The 20,529-nt window shown below is 39.1% G+C and overlaps 1 protein-coding gene across 3 annotated transcripts in view; it reads right to left on the bottom strand.

Moving 5' to 3' along the window:
• dync2i1 (dynein 2 intermediate chain 1) overlaps positions 1-20,529 on the bottom strand; it is a 92,446-nt gene that overhangs the window by 36,288 nt on the left and 35,629 nt on the right. For 2 of the 3 annotated variants that reach the window (XM_033044600.1, XM_033044605.1), the window contains exons 7-11: positions 20,255-20,300; positions 15,144-15,203; positions 8,945-9,019; positions 1,223-1,430; positions 41-143 (exon numbers count right to left, since the gene is read on the bottom strand). In XM_033044600.1, coding sequence (XP_032900491.1) covers positions 41-143; positions 1,223-1,430; positions 8,945-9,019; positions 15,144-15,203; positions 20,255-20,300 — 492 coding nt within the window. The remainder of the gene's footprint in view (positions 1-40; positions 144-1,222; positions 1,431-8,944; positions 9,020-15,143; positions 15,204-20,254; positions 20,301-20,529) is intronic. The other variant, XM_033044613.1, reaches the window with a different exon arrangement.

Below are 20,529 nucleotides of genomic sequence, written 5' to 3'. Positions count from 1 at the left end.
ATTTTGAATGTAAACGATGAACATATTTTCAGCGACCTACTTTTGTTTACAGGCCACCTTCGAGTTGATCTCCCTCTGCTTTGCTGCCACAAAATCAATGTATGTTCCACGTACAGGTCCTCTAGATTGTGATGCTTCTAAATCTAAAATCAGCAACAATTGGGTTTATGCAAATATTATATCAGTATTGTAAAAGCAAGAATATTTAAAAGGAAAATAAATATATTGTGTAAAGACTGGGTCTTTTCCATAAAATAGAGGGAAATTCAATTTGTTACCCTTTCAATAATTAGCAAAACAACGGCACCATCAAGCAGCACCTTGACTCTAATAAACAGCACACCAATACCAGATTGGGTTTCTGCAAGAATACCTGGATCTACAATTGTTATAGCCTTAGAGACACTTGGAACTGCAGAGAAGGAATGGGTGACGTTTCGGGTCGAGACCCTTCTTCAGACAGATGTCAGGGGAGTGGACAGTACAGAGATAAAGATACAGAGATACAGAGACTGCCTGTTCCGCTGAGTTTACTCCCGTATTTTGTGTCTGTCTACCTTCGATTTAAACCAGCATCGGCAGTTCTTTCCCAAACATAGAACTGCAGATACTGGTTTACAATAAGGTTTATAGCCTTAGTCCAAACAGAGACCAATGAGTTGAGTGCCATGCATAAAGTATCAGTGACTGGCATGGACAACGGACAGCATTTGACCAAGTGTAGTATTAAGGCGCCATGGTGAAACTAAAGCTGATGGACATCAGGATAAAACAATTCCAATTGTTAGTTATACTAAGTACAATGGAAGATGGTTGCAGCTGTTGGCGATTAATCATCCCTATCCCCAAGACATCATTCCAGAGTTCCTCTTGGCACTGCCCTACACACAATCATCTTCAACAGCTTCACCAATAACCTTGTAGAAACAGGGAACTGCAGCTGGTTTACACAAGGACACAAAGTGCTGGAGTAACCCAGTGGGTCCGGCAACATCTCTGAAGTCGGGTCCTGACCCAAAACATCAATTATGCATGTTCTCCAGAGATGCTGCCCGACCCGCTGACTTACTTCAGTACTTTGTGCCCTTTCTGACACCTTTTTCTGTCATAAGTGGGAATGTTCATTGATGATTGACAACGTTTAGTTGCATCTGCAACTCCTCAGCTAATGAATCTGCTGGTATTCTTAGGGTATGATCATCCACATAAACATTGGTGATACCTTTTTTGGGTTCTTCCTTGTATGTTTTTTGATTGCTTCTAACCCATGTTGCGCTGATCTTTTCATTTTCTGCAGTAATGGCTTTTTGAATTGCTTCAATCTCAGCTCGCTGCCGTGGTGGCATTTCCTCTTTTTCTTGTTTTTTTTCCTCATCTTCCCTTTCCTCCTCCACTTCGCATTCACCTGACTCAAAGTCATCATCATAGTCCTTTAGGTAGAGGAGCATAAAAGGTTTGTCTTTTATAATGTAGCTTTCAAGTGTTATTTTTTCCACTTGGAGCATTTATCTCATTTTTCCTATTTATAGAACTTGATATCCTGCCTTGCGTTTAAACTGTTATAATACAAAGCAATACAATACAAATAAAGGACATGGTCATATAGAGATCTGATAAATACTACAAAATAATTAAATATATATTCAATTCCTGTTTAACAGTTCAATGCTTTAAGTTTCCCTTAAGCATTGACCATTAAGAAAATAAATGGTCAGGAGCATTTTTTTGTTGTCCTTCCCAAGAATTTAGTGCTCAGTGTAATTAAAGAAAACTAATGTTGTCATTAAGGGGAAAGTAATTTGCAGGAAATTAGATTTTTATTCTCCAGATTTTGGTGCTTTATTCACTTGCCGAGGATGCGCAAGAAAATCTCTGCCTAGTGGGAGCTCTGATATTACCTTACTGTTCAATTGCCAATCATTTAAAATGTATAGCATATTGATCCACATTATTCAAGAACTGCTTGAAATTACCTTTTCCTGCATGTCACAGTTGTTCATCAAAGAAAAGCAATTGAAATGAAAAAAAGAAATTGCATGCACAGTTAAAACTAAAAAAAGACAATAAATGCAAATGTATACTGTAACATCAGCTTTACATGAATTATAAATGAATGAACCTCGTCAGCTATAAAACAATCTCACTTTCTCAACACCTACTGCGAGTTTGTTCCTACATTCCCTTTGTACATGAATGTGGAAATAATATATCCATGCCTTTATCGATAGTTTATCGATAATGCAGGAAAGAACAGTGATCCATTGGAATACATTTAGCATCAGTTTAATGTTCCCTATTCCGATCTCCATTTCTCATCTGCGAGTAGCCGTTTTCATTTTGATTTCACACACATAATAAACAAATACAGACAGATGCATGTATTAAGCTGTGAATAATCCTTGGTTTTCTTCTTTTACCTATTCTCAATACTGTAGTGATCCTTTATCAAAACGTTGTGTCTTAACAAAACCATAAAAAATATTTAATTTATTTTATTTTATATAACACAGCACTTGAATTTCAGGGTGGACGCCAAAATATACGAATACGTGGAGTAACAGAGGGAGCTGAGGGGGACAATGCCTGTGAGTTCACTGCCAATCTAATCAAACACGTACTCAAGCTACCTGAGGCACCTGTAATTGAAGTAGCACATCGACTACCCAGATTTAAACCAAGATCACAAGGAGACCAAGCCTATCCACGACAGATCATAGTCAAACTTCGGGATAACTCAACAGTGGAAGAGCTGATGAAAAAAATTAAACACGGAGAGAAGATGATGTACAGAAATGATTCTATCAAACTCCTACGGGACTACCCTTACGAGATTGTGCAAAAGAGAAGAAAGTTCTCACAGACAAGAGAAGCTCTTTACGGTGTCAAGGATGTCATATGCGGAGTGTATTATCCGGCCAGGATGCGTATTACTTTCAAGGGAGTTTCAAAAACATTCACTAATTCGGTAGCATCTCTTAAATATGCTCAAGAAATCGTGGCAGAACTCACAGCGTAGGAACAGAAGATTAATCACGGCACCAGGACGTTATGAACAAACTAACTTGCTTATTCCCCCAACGAGAATATTAGAAGAAAAGGGAAATAACACCAATCTTTAAAAATTATTAAGCGCAACAGCTTTTCCACGAGAGGTGTCTAGACATTATTATCTCCCCTCGGACATTGTGGAATCCAACTCAAGGACACTTTGTGTTCAAACGAGGAAAGACTGATAAACATGGGAGTGACGATCTGCTGAGCTGAAAGTGGAAAACATTACAAGGACAAGTGGCGCTTTACGATCTTACATAGTTTCACAAAATATAGAGAATTAATAATAATTAATAACTAACAATACTAATATAGAAATAGTAATGGAAACTGACTTGAGGTATATAATGGTAAAAATTGTAAAAATGCGTTGCCTGCTATATAACGCAGACAACACTGTAATCTCATGTGTTTCGCAGCCCGAGTGGGGAGGGGAGGAGACTCAGGCACCTGGCATAATTCCAGGAGCCTGACTCTGGTTAACCCTTTCAGCGAACAACTCACTATTAACAAAGCTAAAACCAATTATAAATAGTTAATAGATAAAGAGTGAGGAATATATGTAATTGAATATATGATTAGATTTGATAAGTCGGAATGAAACATATATATATAGTGCAACTGGGTGAAATAGAACTAATTTGGAAATGGTACCGACCCCCTAGGTTTAGGGTAATAAAGGCAGCGGGGCTAACTTCATAACATCTACACCGGAAGCTGTATTGATGTCGAATCCCACAGACGAGTGGGACATTCACTACAGTGTCGAATACTCAGACACTGTAAATTTACTTGTTCTATTTTTTTTTTTAATCACAATATGTCACATCTATGTGTTTTTTTTTCAAGGACAATCGCAGAAGGGAGCTACCAAAGAAGTCTATAATATAAACGCCCCCCAAATAACCAGAGTCCTGAGGTATGGATGCACCGCAATAAATAAGGTCATTAAAATTGGTAAAAATGCATGACGACAATCAAAAGAAAATGGGAGGAATCACACTATGTAGTTGGAATATAAGGGGTATTAATGAGCCTATTAAAAGGGGCAAGATACTAGCTCAGTTGAAATCATACAACACGGACATTTCGTTTCTACAAGAAACGCATCTTAAACATCAAGATCAGACGAGACTGAGGGCGAACTGGATAGGCCAAACATTTCACTCTTCATTTACTTCCAAATCTAGAGGCACTGCAATCATTATTCGTAAAGGAATGCCATTTAAATTAAAGAATATTATATCAGATAAGGATGGGAGATACCTTATAGTAACAGGAGAAATCAATACTACGCCAATTACGCTGGTAAACATTTATGCGCCCAATTTTGATAACCCTCAATTTTTCTATAAAATTTTGAATATAATTGCAGAATTTAATTATCAAAATGTTATAATTGGAGGAGACTTCAACTGTGTTTTAGACCCTTATCTAGATAAATCGATGCAAAAACAAAGAGGTAATATGAAATCTAAAACCAGTGAACTCTTACATACATATATAAAAAACACAAATATAGCAGACGTTTGGAGGATTGCAAACCCGACGGGAAGGGATTATTCGTTTTATTCAACGGTACACAAAATATACTCACGTATAGACTATTTCCTAGTGGATACAAAATTAATTCCGCATACTATGAACCCTAAATACCACATCAATGCGATCTCAGACCACTCTCCGTTAACTTTTGTTTTAAAATTAGAAGGAATGTCTATGAATAAATCGTTCTGGAGGTTTAACTCGCAAATTTTAAAAGACCCACAAGGGAGTATATATCTAAAAAAACAGATGGACCTATTTTTTGAGATAAATGATACACCAGATATATCCCCCACGCTATTATGGGAATCCTTCAAAGCATTTATTAGAGGAGTCATTATTTCATTTCAAGCTTTTCAAAATAAAATGAATAAAAATGAACAAAGACATTTAGAAGAACAAATAAAACAATTAGATACAGATAATGCTAAAGATCCAACTATGGATAAACATAATAAAATTCTACTACAGGTATTGAAATTCAAGCTAAACAAATTATTGTCAGAGAAAGTTATAACACTATTTCAAATTACAAAACAAGAACATTTCGAATTCGGGGACAAACCCCACAAACTTCTAGCACGCCAATTGAAAAAACGGGAAAAAGAGAATGCAATACTAAAGATTAAATCAGATAGAGGGGAATTATTAACACTACCCAAGGATATCAATAAAAGATTTGCTCAATTTTACCAGAATCTATACACATCTAAAACGTCAATAGACAATAATAAAGTTTCAGAATTTCTGGATAATTGTAACCTCCCTCAATTAGAATTGAGGGAACTGGGAGCACAAATTACTTCTAAGGAGATAGAAGACACAATAAACACACTTAAGAACGGAAAAACACCAGGACCAGACGGATTCAGTAATGAATTCTATAAATCCTTTTACACGCTTACAGAAAATGTATACATATGCTTTTAAAGAGCAAAGCTTACCTGAAACATTAGCAGAATCAACGATCACATTAATACTTAAAAAAGATAAAAATATAGAAGAACCAGGATCATATAGAGCTATTGCTTTGTTAAATATGGATCAAAAAATAATAGCGAAAACACTAGCCAGAAGACTAAGCAGGTATGTTAGTAGATTAATAAATGAGGATCAAACAGGATTTATACCTAAGAGACACTCATTCAATAATTTGAGACGCTTGCTTAACATAATGCACTCACATAAATCTCATGACCAAGAGTTATCTATCATTTCACTGGACGCAGAAAAAGCGTTTGATCAAGTAGAATGGGATTATATGATTAAAGTATTGCAAAAAATCCAAATGGGAGAGAACTTCATCGCATGGATAAAATTATTATATAACAAACCCACGGCTAGAATACTAACTAATAATATACTATCCACGAAATTTGAATTATCAAGGGACAATAGACAAGGATGTTCACTATCACCGCTGTTATTTGCTTTGGTAATTGAACCCCTTGCTGAAAAAATAAGAACACACCCGGATATTTATGGTTATAATACAAAACACTCAAATAACATAATATCTTTATACGCCGATGATGTACTATTGTACATCACAAAACCACAAATTAGTATACCAAACATATTAAATTTAATTGAGGACTTTGGATCCTTCTCAGGATATAGAATAAACTGGAACAAAAGTGAAATTATGTCGATAAAACCAAAAGACTCAACACACCTCCGGAAATTCCCCTTTAAAATAGCCACAGAAAAATTCAAATATTTGGGAATTGAAATAACTAGAAACTACCATGATATGTTTAAAGCCAATTATAATCCCTTACTGAAGAAACTAAATAATTTGATTAAATTCTGGAAAACACTTCCGATGTCCCTAATAGGCAGAATAAACGCTATAAAAATGATCTTTTTACCACAAATCCTATACCTATTTCAATCAATACCTATATATCTCCCAAAAAAGTTTTCAAAAAATTGGACTCAGACATTACAAATTTTATATGGGATTATAAATCCCATAGAATACAAAGAGCACACCTTAATAAACGAAAAGAGTTGGGTGGTCTAGTGCTCCCTAACTTTATGTATTATAATTGGGCAGTAAATATTAAAAATATGATTCACCTGCTGGACAATTCTGCCCAGCAGGTGGACTGGATTGTAATAGAAAGAGAGGACTGCTCTACGTGTAATATAGGAGCGACTCTCCTCTCACCAATACATTTGAATAACAAAAATTATAATAAAAATCCAATTATACATAGCACAATTAGAACATGGAAACAAATAAAACAGAATCTAAAATTAAGAATCCTATCTCTTTTAATACCAATAGTTAATAATCCATCGTTTAAACCATCAATTATAGACAAATCATTTATACAATGGGAAAGAATGGGAATCAAAACGCTCGGAGATCTGTATGAATTGGGAAAATTACTATCATTTCAACAACTACAACTGAAATATAATTTGAAAAATAATCAATATTTTAAATATCTTCAAATTCGTGATTATCTGAAAAAATACACAAAAGACTATCATAATATGCCTACAGACTTACTGGATGAAGCAATGAAGACAAAGGCGGAATCAGCGAATCTAATAACGTACTTATATAACATCATCTTAAACATAGAAATACCCACAACTGATGGAATTAGAAGAGACTGGGAACAAGAACTAGCTATAAAAATTTCAAAAGAGAGCTGGGATAATCACTAACTACAGGTGCATAAATGTTCGATCAACGTACGACATACTCTCATCCAATTCAAAACATTACATAGACTATATTATTCAAAAACTAAAATAAATAAACTCTTCCCTAATGTCTCACCCATCTGTGATAAATGTCTGTGTCAAGAAGCTACCATAGCGCATTCTTTTGTTTTTTGTACAAAAATACAAACATTCTGGAATGAAATATTTGACATCTTTACAAAATTAATTAAAATAAAACTGGTACCAAAACCAGAATGGATTATTTTTGGAATATCGGAAGGTAACCCTGAACTAAACGTGTTTCAGAAGAATTTACTCAATTACGGGCTAATAATGGGAAAAAAGCTCATACTTAAATTCTGGAAAAATGCGCCTACACCAACAATAAAAATGTGGATATCAAATATGTTTGAAACACTACATCTGGAAGAGATGAGGTTCCTCTTAGCAGGCAAAGCAGATCACTTCCAAAAGACGTGGTCTACGTTTTTGGAACTATTACAAGCATAAGGTGCAATAGTAATTTTTAAAATAAATAAATAAATAAATAGATAAAAGGTGCCAGGATCTGGCAACAGGGGGTAAAAAAAAACAAAACAAAAACAGACTTGGTTGGTAGTCCCCTTTCTGCGGAGTTTAATGTTATAATAGAGCGATTGTTTCTCCTTTCTTTTTCCTTCTTTTCTAGGGTCTACTTTCTTTCTTTACTTCCTTCTCTAACTTCTTTTCTAAGGGGCTTTCTTTTCTCAACACTCTCCTGCACCTTCACGACTCTTGCACACTTTCTTTACTTTCTTTACTTCTATCTTTTTCTTAAAGCTCAAAAAATGAAGCGGTACAAAAAATGTATTAGGACATATGTGTTGTGTAGTATTGTAATTTACTGTACTTCTAATAAAAATAAAATTAAAAAAATTAAAAAATAAAAATAAAAAGAATTTCAGGGTGAAATTACCACCATTTTGGACAGATTCGCAATTTATTTAGTTTAGTTTTAGGTTTAGAAATACAGCATAGAAACAGGCCCTTCGGCCCACCGAGTTCACGTCGACCGTCGACCACAACCCTGCACATTAGGGACAATTTTACAGAGGCCAATTAACTTGCAAACCCACACATCTTTGGGATGTGGGAGGAAACTGGAGCACCCGGTGGAAATCCAGGCAGTCACAGGAAGAACGTGCAAACTCCACACAGATAGCACCCAAAGTCAGGATCAAACCCGGGTCTCTCGTGCTCCGCGGCAGCAGCTCTACGTGTAATTCTGTTGACATAATTGACTGGAATAAACTATTTGTGATTCTGCTTTCTTTAAAGTGAACTAACAGGAATATTTGTTTGGGTCGAGACCCTCCTTCAGTCTGAAGAAGGGTCTCGGCCCGAAACGTTGAGAGAGAGAGAGAGAGAGAGAGAGAGAGAGATGCTGCCTGTCCCGCTGAGTTACTCCAGCATTTTGTGCCTACCTTTGATTTAACCAGCATCTGCAGTTCTTTCCTATACTAACATGAATATTAATTGCACATGACTTTGCTAATTATAATTCTATTTGAAACATGGTATTCTAGGTACTAAAATAATTCCAAAATCTTATTTTGAGTGTTCAAATCAGACATGCATACTATATTTATGCTACAGGAATTTATAGCTATAGCTTAAGGAATGATACCTCAAAGTCATCTTCGTAGTTTGATGATTCAAAAGTGGGTTTGTTTTCCATTACAATTTCCTCTCCTTCAACCAGCTGTAAGAAATTCAAAGTCACTTAGAAGTAAGACAGTACTGTCACCCTTAGTAGTATGACATTTAACCAATAGTACAAAAAAAAAAAAATCACTTTTATGTCTAAGTGTCAGACTAATTACTAAGTGTCATACCCTTATTTGAGAGTGGGAGAAAAATAGGTAACCACAGATTTATCGGTTTAATATAAATTGTGAGGAAGTTACTGAAATTCTACCAAAAGAGAAACTGGTCTCTTAGCCATATGTATCAGTTGCTCAAAGAGTCAACAAAGTTCACAGTGTGCGAGTAAAGGGCCTGTCCCACATGCGACCTTTACAGGCGACTGCCGGCACCCGTCAAAGGTCGCCACGACTCTTTGGAGACCTCTCATGACCATAGGAGACCTCTCACAACTATACAAGTGACCCCTGGTGACATGTCGCGGGTGACCCATGGTCATGAGAGTTCTCCTATGGTGCAAAGAGTCGTAGCGTCTTTCTGGTCGCCACTGAATTTTCAACATGTTGAAGCTTGCCAGGCTTGCCAGGCCACTTCAAAGAACAGTTAAGGTAGCTCTGCAGTAACATATAGGCTGGACTAGGTTAAAGACAGAAGATTTCCTTCCCTCTGCTACCATGGTCAAATCAGTGAATAGACTGAAAAACGGAGGATGGATCCAATGTCAAATCAGGTGCAGAGAAATAAATGGAAAGAATATTGAATTAAGAGAACAAGAACAAAAGGAAGACTGAATTAATAAATAAAAGCAAGTAGACTATTACATTTTAAATTTAACAATGTTTTAAAATATTAATTAGCGAGTTAACATCTGAGTGCATAAAATCCCACATTTACAACAGTTAATTTTCAGGATTAACAGGATTTACAACTGAAAGAGCATTTATGCTTGTAATGACAACACTTTCATTGGCATCTGTCATGAAAATAAAACAATTCTCGATGTTTCAAAGATGATACAGATACCAAATGCTTTTTTTCCACAAAAAACAAGTGCCCTGGTTTTGGAGTGGAATCTTTAGATAAACACCCATTATTTCCTATGTGCAGATGCTATAATATATAACTAAATAACTGCAAGCTTTATTAACCCCATAATTAGTTTGGCAAAATATCTGAATCATATTTTAAGTTGAGAAAGTAGTTGTATAACCAAATCAAATTTCCTTCACAAAACAATTATGGATTAATTCCTTTCAAAAAGTATTGAATGCAACATTAAGAAGAAGCAATACCTTCACTTAGATCTGCAAAGGCACAACTACTGCAAAGCTAGTTAATCAAGGGCAACAGGAAGGAAAGACAATTGGTGCAGCAGATATAGGAATCTAGAAAGTAAGTTGTAGAAGCCCCAGCCCTTGCACCTGTTTAACACGTGATAAGACAAACACTACAGCACAGATAAGCAAACTGACCACAATGTGATGGTACCAAATAAGCTGGAGAAACTCAGCGGGTGAGGCAACATCTATGGGGCGAAGGAAACAGGCAATGTTTCCAGTCGAGACCCTTCTTCAGACTGATGTGGGGATGGGGGAGTGGGGGAAGAAGAAAGGAAGAGGCGGTGACAGTGGGCTGTGGGAGAGCTGGGAAGGGGAGGGGAAAGAAGGAGAAAGCAGGGACTACCTGAAATTGGAGATGTTAATGTTCATACCGCTGGGGTGTAAACTACCCAAGCGAAATATGAGGGGCTGCTCCTCCAATTTAGGGTCGTCCTCACTCTGGACATGGAGGAGGCCCAGGACAGAAAGGTCGGATTCAGAATGGGAGGGGGAGTTGAAGAGCTGAGCCACCGGGAGATCAGGTTGGTTATTGCGAACCGAGCGGAGGTGTTGGGCGAAGCGATCGCCAAGCCTGCGCTTGGTCTCACCGATCTAGAGCAGCTGATAGTGAGGTCTAGAAATGGTAGGGAGGTCGGAAATGGTCCAGACATATTTGAGTGCCGGATGGAAGTTAGTGGTGAACTGGATGAAGTCAGTGAGTTCTGTATGGGTACAGGAGGTCGCACTAATCCAGTTGTCGATGTAGCGGAGGTAGAGTTCGGGAAAAGGGCTATGGTATGCCTCGAACAAGGATTGTTCGACGTACCCTACAAAGAGGCAGGCATAGCTTGGGCCCATGCACGTGCCCATAGTTACGCCTTGGATTTGGAGGAAATGGGAGGAGTCAAACAAAAAGTTGTAAAAGCTAAGGACCAGCTCCGCTAGGCAGAGGAGGGTATCAGTAGACAGGGATTGGTTGGTTCTGCGGTCGAGGAAGAAATAGAGGGCTTTACGACCCTCCTGGTGGGGGATGGAGGTGTAGAGTGACTGGGCATCCATGGTGAAGATGAGGGAGTGGGGGCCTAGAAAACGGAAGTCATGGAGGAGACGAAGAGCATGTGAGGTGTCTTGAACATAGGGTAAAACTGAGAACGGTGAATCTCTTCTGCACTCTCTCTAGCACAATAACATCCTTCCTATAGTGTGGTGAACAGAGCTGATCACAATACTCCATGCAATACTAGCAGTGTTTTGTAATATTGCAAAATAACACTCCAAGTGTTATATTCTATGTCCCAACCTATGAAGATGACCATGCCATATGCCGTCTTCACTACCTTTTTACTTGTGTTGCCTCTTTCAGGTAACTATGGATTTGAACCCAAAAATCCCTGTATTCATCAACATTCTCTCATGCCCTACCATTTACTGAATATGTTCCTATAAACTATTTATCTAAAAAATACATCATCGTGTACATTAGGATTAAATTGCATCCCCCAACATTCTGCTCAATTTTCTATCATTTCTATATCCTGTTACTGCCTTAGTCAACCTTCTTCACTATCCTCAGAACCACCAACCTGCATGTTAGAATTCTGAAGGAACTAATTATAGAGATAGTAGGTGCATCTGGATCTTTCAAAATTCCATAGATTCTTAAAGAGTTCCCACAGATTTAACAATGGCAAATATAGACTCGCTATTTAAGAATGGAGGGAAAGAAAACGGAACAGCTAGCTTGATAGGGACATGTTATAATATAGAATTAAAGGAAATGGGAACAGGGAGGTTAGAAAGCAATGACAGGATTAAGTAGAATCAGAAGTATGGTAGAAACATGGTGACTGACATATTGGTTTGGTTCTTTGAGGTGGTAACTAGTAGACTAGATAAAGTAGAAACAATGGATGTTGGATAATCAGGCTGTCGATAAAGTGCAAAATGGGTGATTATTAAGCAGAATTGTAGCACATGATATTAGGGGCATTATGCTGGCATGTGAACTGTGAACTGGTTAACAGTTAGAAAACAGAGAATAGGCATACACGGGTCATTTTTGCATTGTCAGACTCTAATTCTGTGGGTGCTGGGCCCCAGATGTTTTCAGTGTACATAAATGATTTGGATTAGGAGCTCAAGACCAATATGTAAGCTTGCAGCCGGCACAAAGCCAGGTGCTCACGTAGAACATGAGGTTACTGCATTGAGCCTTCAATGGAATACATACAAGTTAAGTAAACGGGCCAGGACATGGCAGACAGAATATAATATGGAAAAATGTGAAGTTATCCACTTTGGTAGAAAAATAGAAAACTACTTTTCAAATGCGAGTGATTGAAAGGTGTTGGTGTTTAAAGAGACCTGCATCTCTTTGTACACAAACCATTGAAAGTCAGCAAGCAATTGGGAAGGCAAGCAGTGCCATGACCTTTATTGCAAGAGAACATAAGTAAAGGAGTAGTGAAGTCTTGCTCCAACAAACTAAGATGCAGATGATACTTGATCTAAAATATCTATATAACTAAAAGTCTCATCTTGACCACTTCCTGTCTGCGCTGTATATTGATTTTAGAAAAATCGCTACCATATATCGCTATAATTTTTGGCCATCTTACTCACAGACCTCCTCCGCTGAGGCTGACCCGAGGATTTTTCCGATCGATGAAAAATAAAAAAGTTATGAATGTTTTAAAAATCTTGAGATCAGCTGATTGGTCCTCTCGCCTGTCAATCACCATGATGAAGGTATCACCCCTTCCGGGGGGCCAGGAGTATAAAGCCCCAGAGGCCGGACATGAGTCAGTCAAGAGCCAGCCCACCAGCCGTGAGTGAGTGAACTGCCAGCTCACCAGCCCTGAGTGACTGAACTGCCAGCCCACCAGCCCTGAGTGAGCCGCCAGCCCACCAGTCAGTCAAGTGCCAGCCCACCAGCCGTGAGTCAGTCAAGTGCCAGCCCACCAACCGTGTGGGACTCAACTGCCAGCCCACCAGCCGTGAGTGACTGAGCTGCCAGCCTACCAGGCCTGAGTGACTGAGCTGCCAGCCCACCAGGCCGGAGTGACTGAGCTGCCAGCCCAAGAATCCATTCGGCCCACAACACCCATACTAGCGCTCCAGAAAGCCCCCCAACGGGTCCCACTTAGTCTAGTTGTACTTAGATTTGTTTCCTCTAACTGCAAAAGGATATGCTTACAATCGAGGAAGTTAGACAAGGTTCTTCAGGTTGATTCCTCGGATGGATGATTTTTTTTGTATGAGGAGAAATTAAGCAAATTGTACCATAACTCTCATGATCTTACAAGAACGAGAGATGATCCTGCAGTGTTGATGTTTCCTTGTGTGATATCTCCCGGTCTAGAAATCAGGTTCTCAAAAGACTCCTGGTTGCAATCCATTTTAACTCTCCTTCACAGTCCCATACTGACCTTTCTGTTCTTGGTCTCATTCATTGCTAGAGTGAGACCACAAGCTAACTGAAAGAACTACAGCTCATATTCCACTTGGGGAGCTTACAACCCAATGATATGAAAATTGAATTTTACAATTTCAAGTAATAACCCCCTCTCTTTCTCCTGCCTCCACCCCCCCCCCCCAAACCCTGATGTGACACGTTTCTCCCACCATCCCATTCACCCAGCTTGTTTCCCCTATTCCATACATTCATCTCCCATCCCAGAGTCCCATATGTCCTTTTATCCCCGTACTATCTTCTACCCGTCACCTTCCACCCATATCCCGCCCTCCGACATTTCACTCCTCTTATTCTTTCCTTATCTGATACCCTTTGTCTCCTTTTCACCTCTAGCCTTCGTGACTTACTGCACCCATCTGCCAATCACACCACCTCCGTCACCAGTATCCACCTATCACTCGCCAGGCATTACCCCACCCCATCTCTCTTTTCCAGCTTAATCTCCCCACTCCAAACAGTCTGTAGAAGGTCCCTGACCCAGAACATCATCGGTCCATTCCTTTCACAGTTACTGCCTGACCCACTGAGATCCGCAACCACTTTGCTTTTATTTTCTCAAAATTCCAGCATCTGCAGTTTTTGAGTCTCAAAATAAGGAGTCAGCCATTCAGAAGAGAGATTAAAATAAATTTCTTCATGCAAATTGCAGTGAATCTTTGGAGTCAAAAGAACTATAGAGGCTCAGATGTTCAATTTATTCAAGATTATGAACGTTATTTTTTGTAGATATTAGGGCCTACAAAAAACCCTAATATGAATAAAAATTCAAGATCTTTATTCAGATATTGTATAAAGAGAATCAAGGGATATGACTTCAACACAGAAAGGTGGTGCTGAAGATCACCCATAACCTAATTCATGGCTGAGCATGTCAGAGAGGCCTGATTGCCTATCCCTGCATCTATTTTCTGTTCTAATAACATTGATGATATTTGCAGTCAACTCTCATATTTTTATTAATTTCGAAAGGAATTACCAAGATTTATTTTATTTCAAAATCAGCTTAATAAAAGGAAAGAAAGTAAGAGGATTCAACTCGGATAATAACATATTTTTGTATAACTTGAAACAAACTATCCTTTTTCTTCTAACAGTTTCCTGTTAAGTATCTAGCAATCTGTATCCCAGTGGACTACAGAACTTCGATGTTTAAGTAATTTGAAAGCTGATATCAAAAGGTGTTTGGACTCCAGGGAATGAAGGACCTAGAGGACTTAAACAAGATAGTGGAATTGAGTCAAAGGTCAGCTATGATACAGAATGGCAAAGCAGGCTATAGGGGCTATTAGGACTATGCTTGCTTCTATTTACCATGTCCTTATTCTAATAACAAAAATAATCTAAACACTAACTTAATTGAACAGCTTTATGAAGGGTCAAATTCTTACATCATCATCACTCATTGCGACCTGACTGGACCGCCATGTTGATTGAAGTCTACCTGTACTCTAAGATCATGCCAGAGATAGTGTTGAGCAGACAGATAAGTTTCATAATCACACATTATACATACACGACAAACAACAAAAATGGGGAAAAGACTAATATTAAAAAAAGAATTTTCAATAGGTTTAAAGGAAACAACCAAAAACACTTCAAAAATAATAAAATATAATTTAATCATCAATAGATATTAAGTATTATTTCTTTCCCAGTCCTCAAAATGCTTATTGTAAGCAACGTGCACACAGATCTAACCTAGTGTGGGATCTACGAGCTGATTTTCAAATTAGGGGAATATCAGCAAATTACAGCACGACTGCATTACTAACAGTGGGATGGAGCTGAAAACTGGCGACTGAGCTTGGCTAGCAAGCCAGGGGCATTTCCATTCCCAAAACCTACAGGCTATTATGCTGAGCAATCCCAGCGGTTTAGAGTAAAATCTGAAAAATACAATGAGATTCAATTCCCTGTTCCTTCCACTACAGGACAGCTGAACTCCTTGCAAATTGCAGCTCTTGAGGCATCCATTGGGTGCACATCGTGGTGCTCCAATTTGAAAGATTTTACATCTGGCTCCTAAAAATATCAAAGTTCCCATCTGTAACTTGTTTATGATCAATAATTTTATATTGAATGAGGTGTCACCTGGATTGCAAAGAATAAATAGTCAACTAAATAGAGATGAGAAGGAATTTCTTTCGCAAGAGGATAATGAATCTGACAAATTCATTGCTACAGAAGGCTGTGAAGGCCAGACATTGGTTATTTTTAGAGCTGAGATTGATAGGTTCTTGATTAGTAAGGGTGTCAAAGATTACGGGGAGAAGGCAGGAGAATGAGGTTGAGAGGGAAAAATAGATTGGCCATGATCGAATGGCGGAGTAGACTTGATGGGCCAAATGGCCTAATTCTGCTCCTACTTTATTTTTTATGATCAAACTAAAATCCTATTAATGTATTACTTGTTTCTGGTTAAATTAGACCATACCAATAGATCTATTTCCAAGAAATGAAAAAGTCAAACATGCTTACTTATATATACATGAATATTAGAAAAAAGAGAGAAGCAAGTAGGTCCATAAAATTCATCCCTTATTGATTTATTTTGTTTTACCTATACTTTCAACATATTCCTCAAAATCCGGAAGTGGCGGCGCTGTGAAACGGCTGCGGCTCGCCTGCAGTCTGTCTGTTTTTACTTTTTTGTGTTGTTTTTTTTGTCTTGTTCAGTTAAACGTTTGGTTATTAGGTTGTGTTATGTGTGGGGGGGGCGGGGGGGGGGTGAAACAGGGCTTTCTGTCTCTCCCTTTGGGGGAATGCGACTTTCTTGTCGTATCCCCCTTCTCTTCCCCCGTCTGAGCTGAGGCCTAATGGCGGAGCTGGCGGCCTCCAACCTGCGACCGACCTCGAGGATCCGGAGGTAGAGCCAGCCAGGACTTACCAACGCGAGGCTGGCCGTCTTCGAGCTGCGGCGGCGTTCGGGCAGCTCCGGTGAGGGTGGACGGCGCGGGGCTGAGACACTCCTGTGAGGGCGGCCCGGCTCCCGGCTGGAAGGCGCTCCCGTGGGGGCGGCCCGGAGCGGGGCTGAGACGCTCCCGTGTGGACAGCCCGGCTCCCGGCTGGAAGGCGCTCCCGTGTGGGCGACCCGGTGCGGGGCTGGAAGGCGCTCCCGTGTGGGCGGCCCGGCTCCCGGCTGGAAGGCGCTCCCGTGTGGGCGGCCCAGCTCCCGGCTGGAAGGCGCTCCCGTGTGGGCAGCCCGGTGCGGGGCTGAGACGCTCCTGTGTGGGCGGCCCAGGGTGCGGGGCGGAGACGGTGCTCCGGTGGCTGAGGCAGCGTTCTGGTGGCGGCGACCTGAATCCGGGGCTCGGCCGCGGGCCAGTGGATGACATCGTCGGGAGCTCGCGGGTCACAGGTTGATGCCTGTTTTCCGGAGCTCCTGTGGCAACAACTGCTGGAGGGCGGCAGCTTCGACCACCCCCGGGCCGCGGAGCTTGAACCGCGGGACTGACTTACCATCGCCCGGTGGGGTATCGCCTCAGCGCAGAGGGAGAAGAGGAGGGAAGAGACAGCAACCCTAGGACTTTTGCCTCCATCACAGTGAGGAGGTGCTTGGTGAACTCACTGTGGTGGATGTTAATTTGTGTTTATTGTGTGTTGTTTATTATTACATGTATGGCTGCAGGCAACGACATTTCGTTCAGACCGAAAGGTCTGAATGACAAATAAAGGATTCAATTCAATTCAATTAAATTCAATCTTGACATCTAATTCTCTCTTGCCTATTAATGTTTTATAATTGGCTTCGCTGATAATTTATTGCAGAAGTCAAGAGCAGTTCAGGCAGTTTTATACAAAGTGATAAACATGAAAAATATAGCAATATTTTATCTGTTCGTATAAACAGGTAGAAAAGGCTTATCAATTGCAAGACAAGTAAGAACTCAATTGATCCAGCTCATGCTCAGTAACATAATTTCAATAAAGCAGGAATACATATTGATGCTAAACAATTTTAAAATCATTAATAAACTATCATAAACAGAAAAATTAGTGAATCTCACCACTCGTCATTAGGGATCTGACACATGGACGTAAAAACTTAATAGACTGCAGAAAGCTCATGAATGTAATTACAAAGATTAATGTTTTCCTGACATTGTGATTTGAAGGGGAAAATAAAACGGATCTGAAAAGTGCCTCCATTAATGATTTTTAAAATTGGTTCCAGAAATATTACAGATGTGCAGGTTGAGCCAGATGGCCAAGATTATCAATTCATTTCATGAACTGGATTATGTAGTGTCATGTTTTTCAGCATTCTAAGATTCAAACTCAATGTAAATAAAAAGTAGAAAATCCTCGCAAGGTTTTTGGCTTTCCTTCTGGGTCCTCCAAGTATGTCATGCAATTATGTAACTCTCCATCACATACTATGGCATCCAGTTCATGTCTATGGCACACTCAGAATAAAAGGACGTACCTTTAGAAAGGTGAGTAGGAATTTCTTTAGCCAGATGGTGGTGAATCTGTAGAATTCAATGCCACAGATGCTGTGGAGGCCAAGTCATTCGGTATTTTTAAAACGGAGATAGATAGTTTTTGATTAGTAAGGGTGTCAAGGGTTATGGAGAGAAGGCCGGAGAATACAGTTGAGAGGGAAAAATAGATCAGCCATGATCAAATGGCATAGTAGACTAGATGGGCCAAATGGCCTCATTCTCCTCATATGTCTATGGTCTTATGGTCCATGGGCCACCCATTCAGAAATAGTAGTGAGAACTTGTATTAGATGTGTCCCCTTTATGTGATGTACTCACACAGGTCCCTCCCCCATGAATTTCCCAGCAGTGAGCCCACAAATGAAATTCTACTGAAAACCAAACACTCCTAAACATGCAAACCTTTCACTTTCTTGATCAGGATGCCCTGCATTGACTGATGGGTGGGTAAACACACTGAATCAAGAACCACGTTAGTGTGTGTCAGCACAATGAAGCAGATCAAAGAGAGGCAATCCAAGGGATGTGAATGGAAGAGATCCTGTCAACTTCATCACAAAGCAGTTCCCTACACGACTGAATTGATTATCAGGTACTCCTCATGCTGATGAACAATAGGCAAATGAGTCCTTTCACAACCCTACATGCAAAGAATTTTGTTATTTGTATCCGATCACAATGAATGACTGGCAGTGGAAAATAGGTGGTGCAATATGTGACTTGGTACACATATTACTTCTGTTGTGGAGTAACAAACATACAAATGAGAACTGTCAGAACCTTGAAGAGATAGACAAGAGAAATAGGAAGCTGGAAGCAAATTGGTTTCATCCCTACTGCAACAATATAACAACAATTTTCATTTTGTTAATTTATTAATTCATAGGACATTTATTATCTATACCTCTCTCCAAGAAAGAGGAAACGGCGAGAGTTCTGAAAACAGGATGAGGCAGCTTTAAATGATTTTTGCACCTGAAGGTAATTTGACGGTGGTGGCCTATAATTTGCACAGAAACAAACATGCATTCCGAAGAGAGGCTCATAAGTTCATAAGACGCAAGAGCAGAATTAGGCCATTCGGCCCATTGAGTTTGCGCAGCCATTTGATCATGGCTAAGCTGTTTTTCCCTCTCAACCCCATTCTCCTATCTTATCCCCGTAACCTTTGACACTCTTACTAATCAAGAATATCCAAGAATACCACAGCCAATGCCCAGAAGAACCATTGTTGCTTTTTCCTCCAAAATACTGCCTGACTTGATGAGTATCCTGAGCATACTTTGCTTTTATTGCAGATACATGTGATTATATTTTGGACGAATTGGAACTGAAAGAAGTAGAACAAGAAATTGTGCAGTGTTAGCAAGGACTAAAGTAAGAGTGGAAGTGGGCAGTATTTTGGAGATGTAAATAAATGTTTTTTGTCAAACACTGTAATGGAGTTTGTACTTCCACTCTTCTTTGAATTGTACATTAAGGTTTTAAATGATCTGGCATTGTCCATGGTAATAGTGAGTAAGAGACAGAAACCAAGAGCAAGAGAGCAGATTTTAGGAAGCAAGTAAAAATAATTTTCAATCTCCACAATGTCCATCTGCAGAAGAGTGCATCACATTCATGGCTTTAGTCAGACAGATAATCTTGCTAAATAAAACCAGTTTAATTTAGTTTAGTTTAGTTTAGTTTAGTTCAGAGGTACAGCGCGGAAACAGGCACTTTGTCCCACCGTGTCCGTGTCAACCAGCGAATCCCGCACACTAACACGATGGATGGTGGAGATAGGGAGATAGATAGATAGGGGGTACATACTGAATGGAAGTCGAGATAAGGAGCAGGTTAGGTAAACCAATGAATTCATAGTAGCAGTTTTATGAGAAATGTTAAAACATTTTACTACATCGAAGAATTTTACTACCTCATTCTTCCAGTGGAAAACCAAAATGATTTGTGTATATTAGGAATGGCAATAACCTTTTAAGTAATATTATTCAATTATATCAAAACCCATAAAAATGAATTACTCTGGAAATTTAACATATTATGAAAATTACCTCTTCTGAGAGAGTTCCTGCAAGTTTTTCTTGATCCACTGAAATCCTAAAAATTGAGTTCAAAATTAATGTTGAGAAAATATCATACATATTAACAAAGGATTATCACAGCCTAAAGTGTCTTTTTAAATAAAAGATAGGTTTAAATAGTTATAATTATAGACCATCCTTTTTCCTTATTTCTATTCTATATTTTAACATAACACCATGATTTTAATAACTTGGAGATGAGTACCGGAACTAAACTCATATTGATTGGAATTATAATTTCCTCA

This window comes from Amblyraja radiata, chromosome 2 (genome assembly GCF_010909765.2).
Source record: "Amblyraja radiata isolate CabotCenter1 chromosome 2, sAmbRad1.1.pri, whole genome shotgun sequence".
Classification (NCBI taxonomy): Eukaryota; Metazoa; Chordata; class Chondrichthyes; order Rajiformes; family Rajidae; genus Amblyraja; species Amblyraja radiata.
This window is presented reverse-complemented; position numbering and strand designations above follow the sequence as displayed.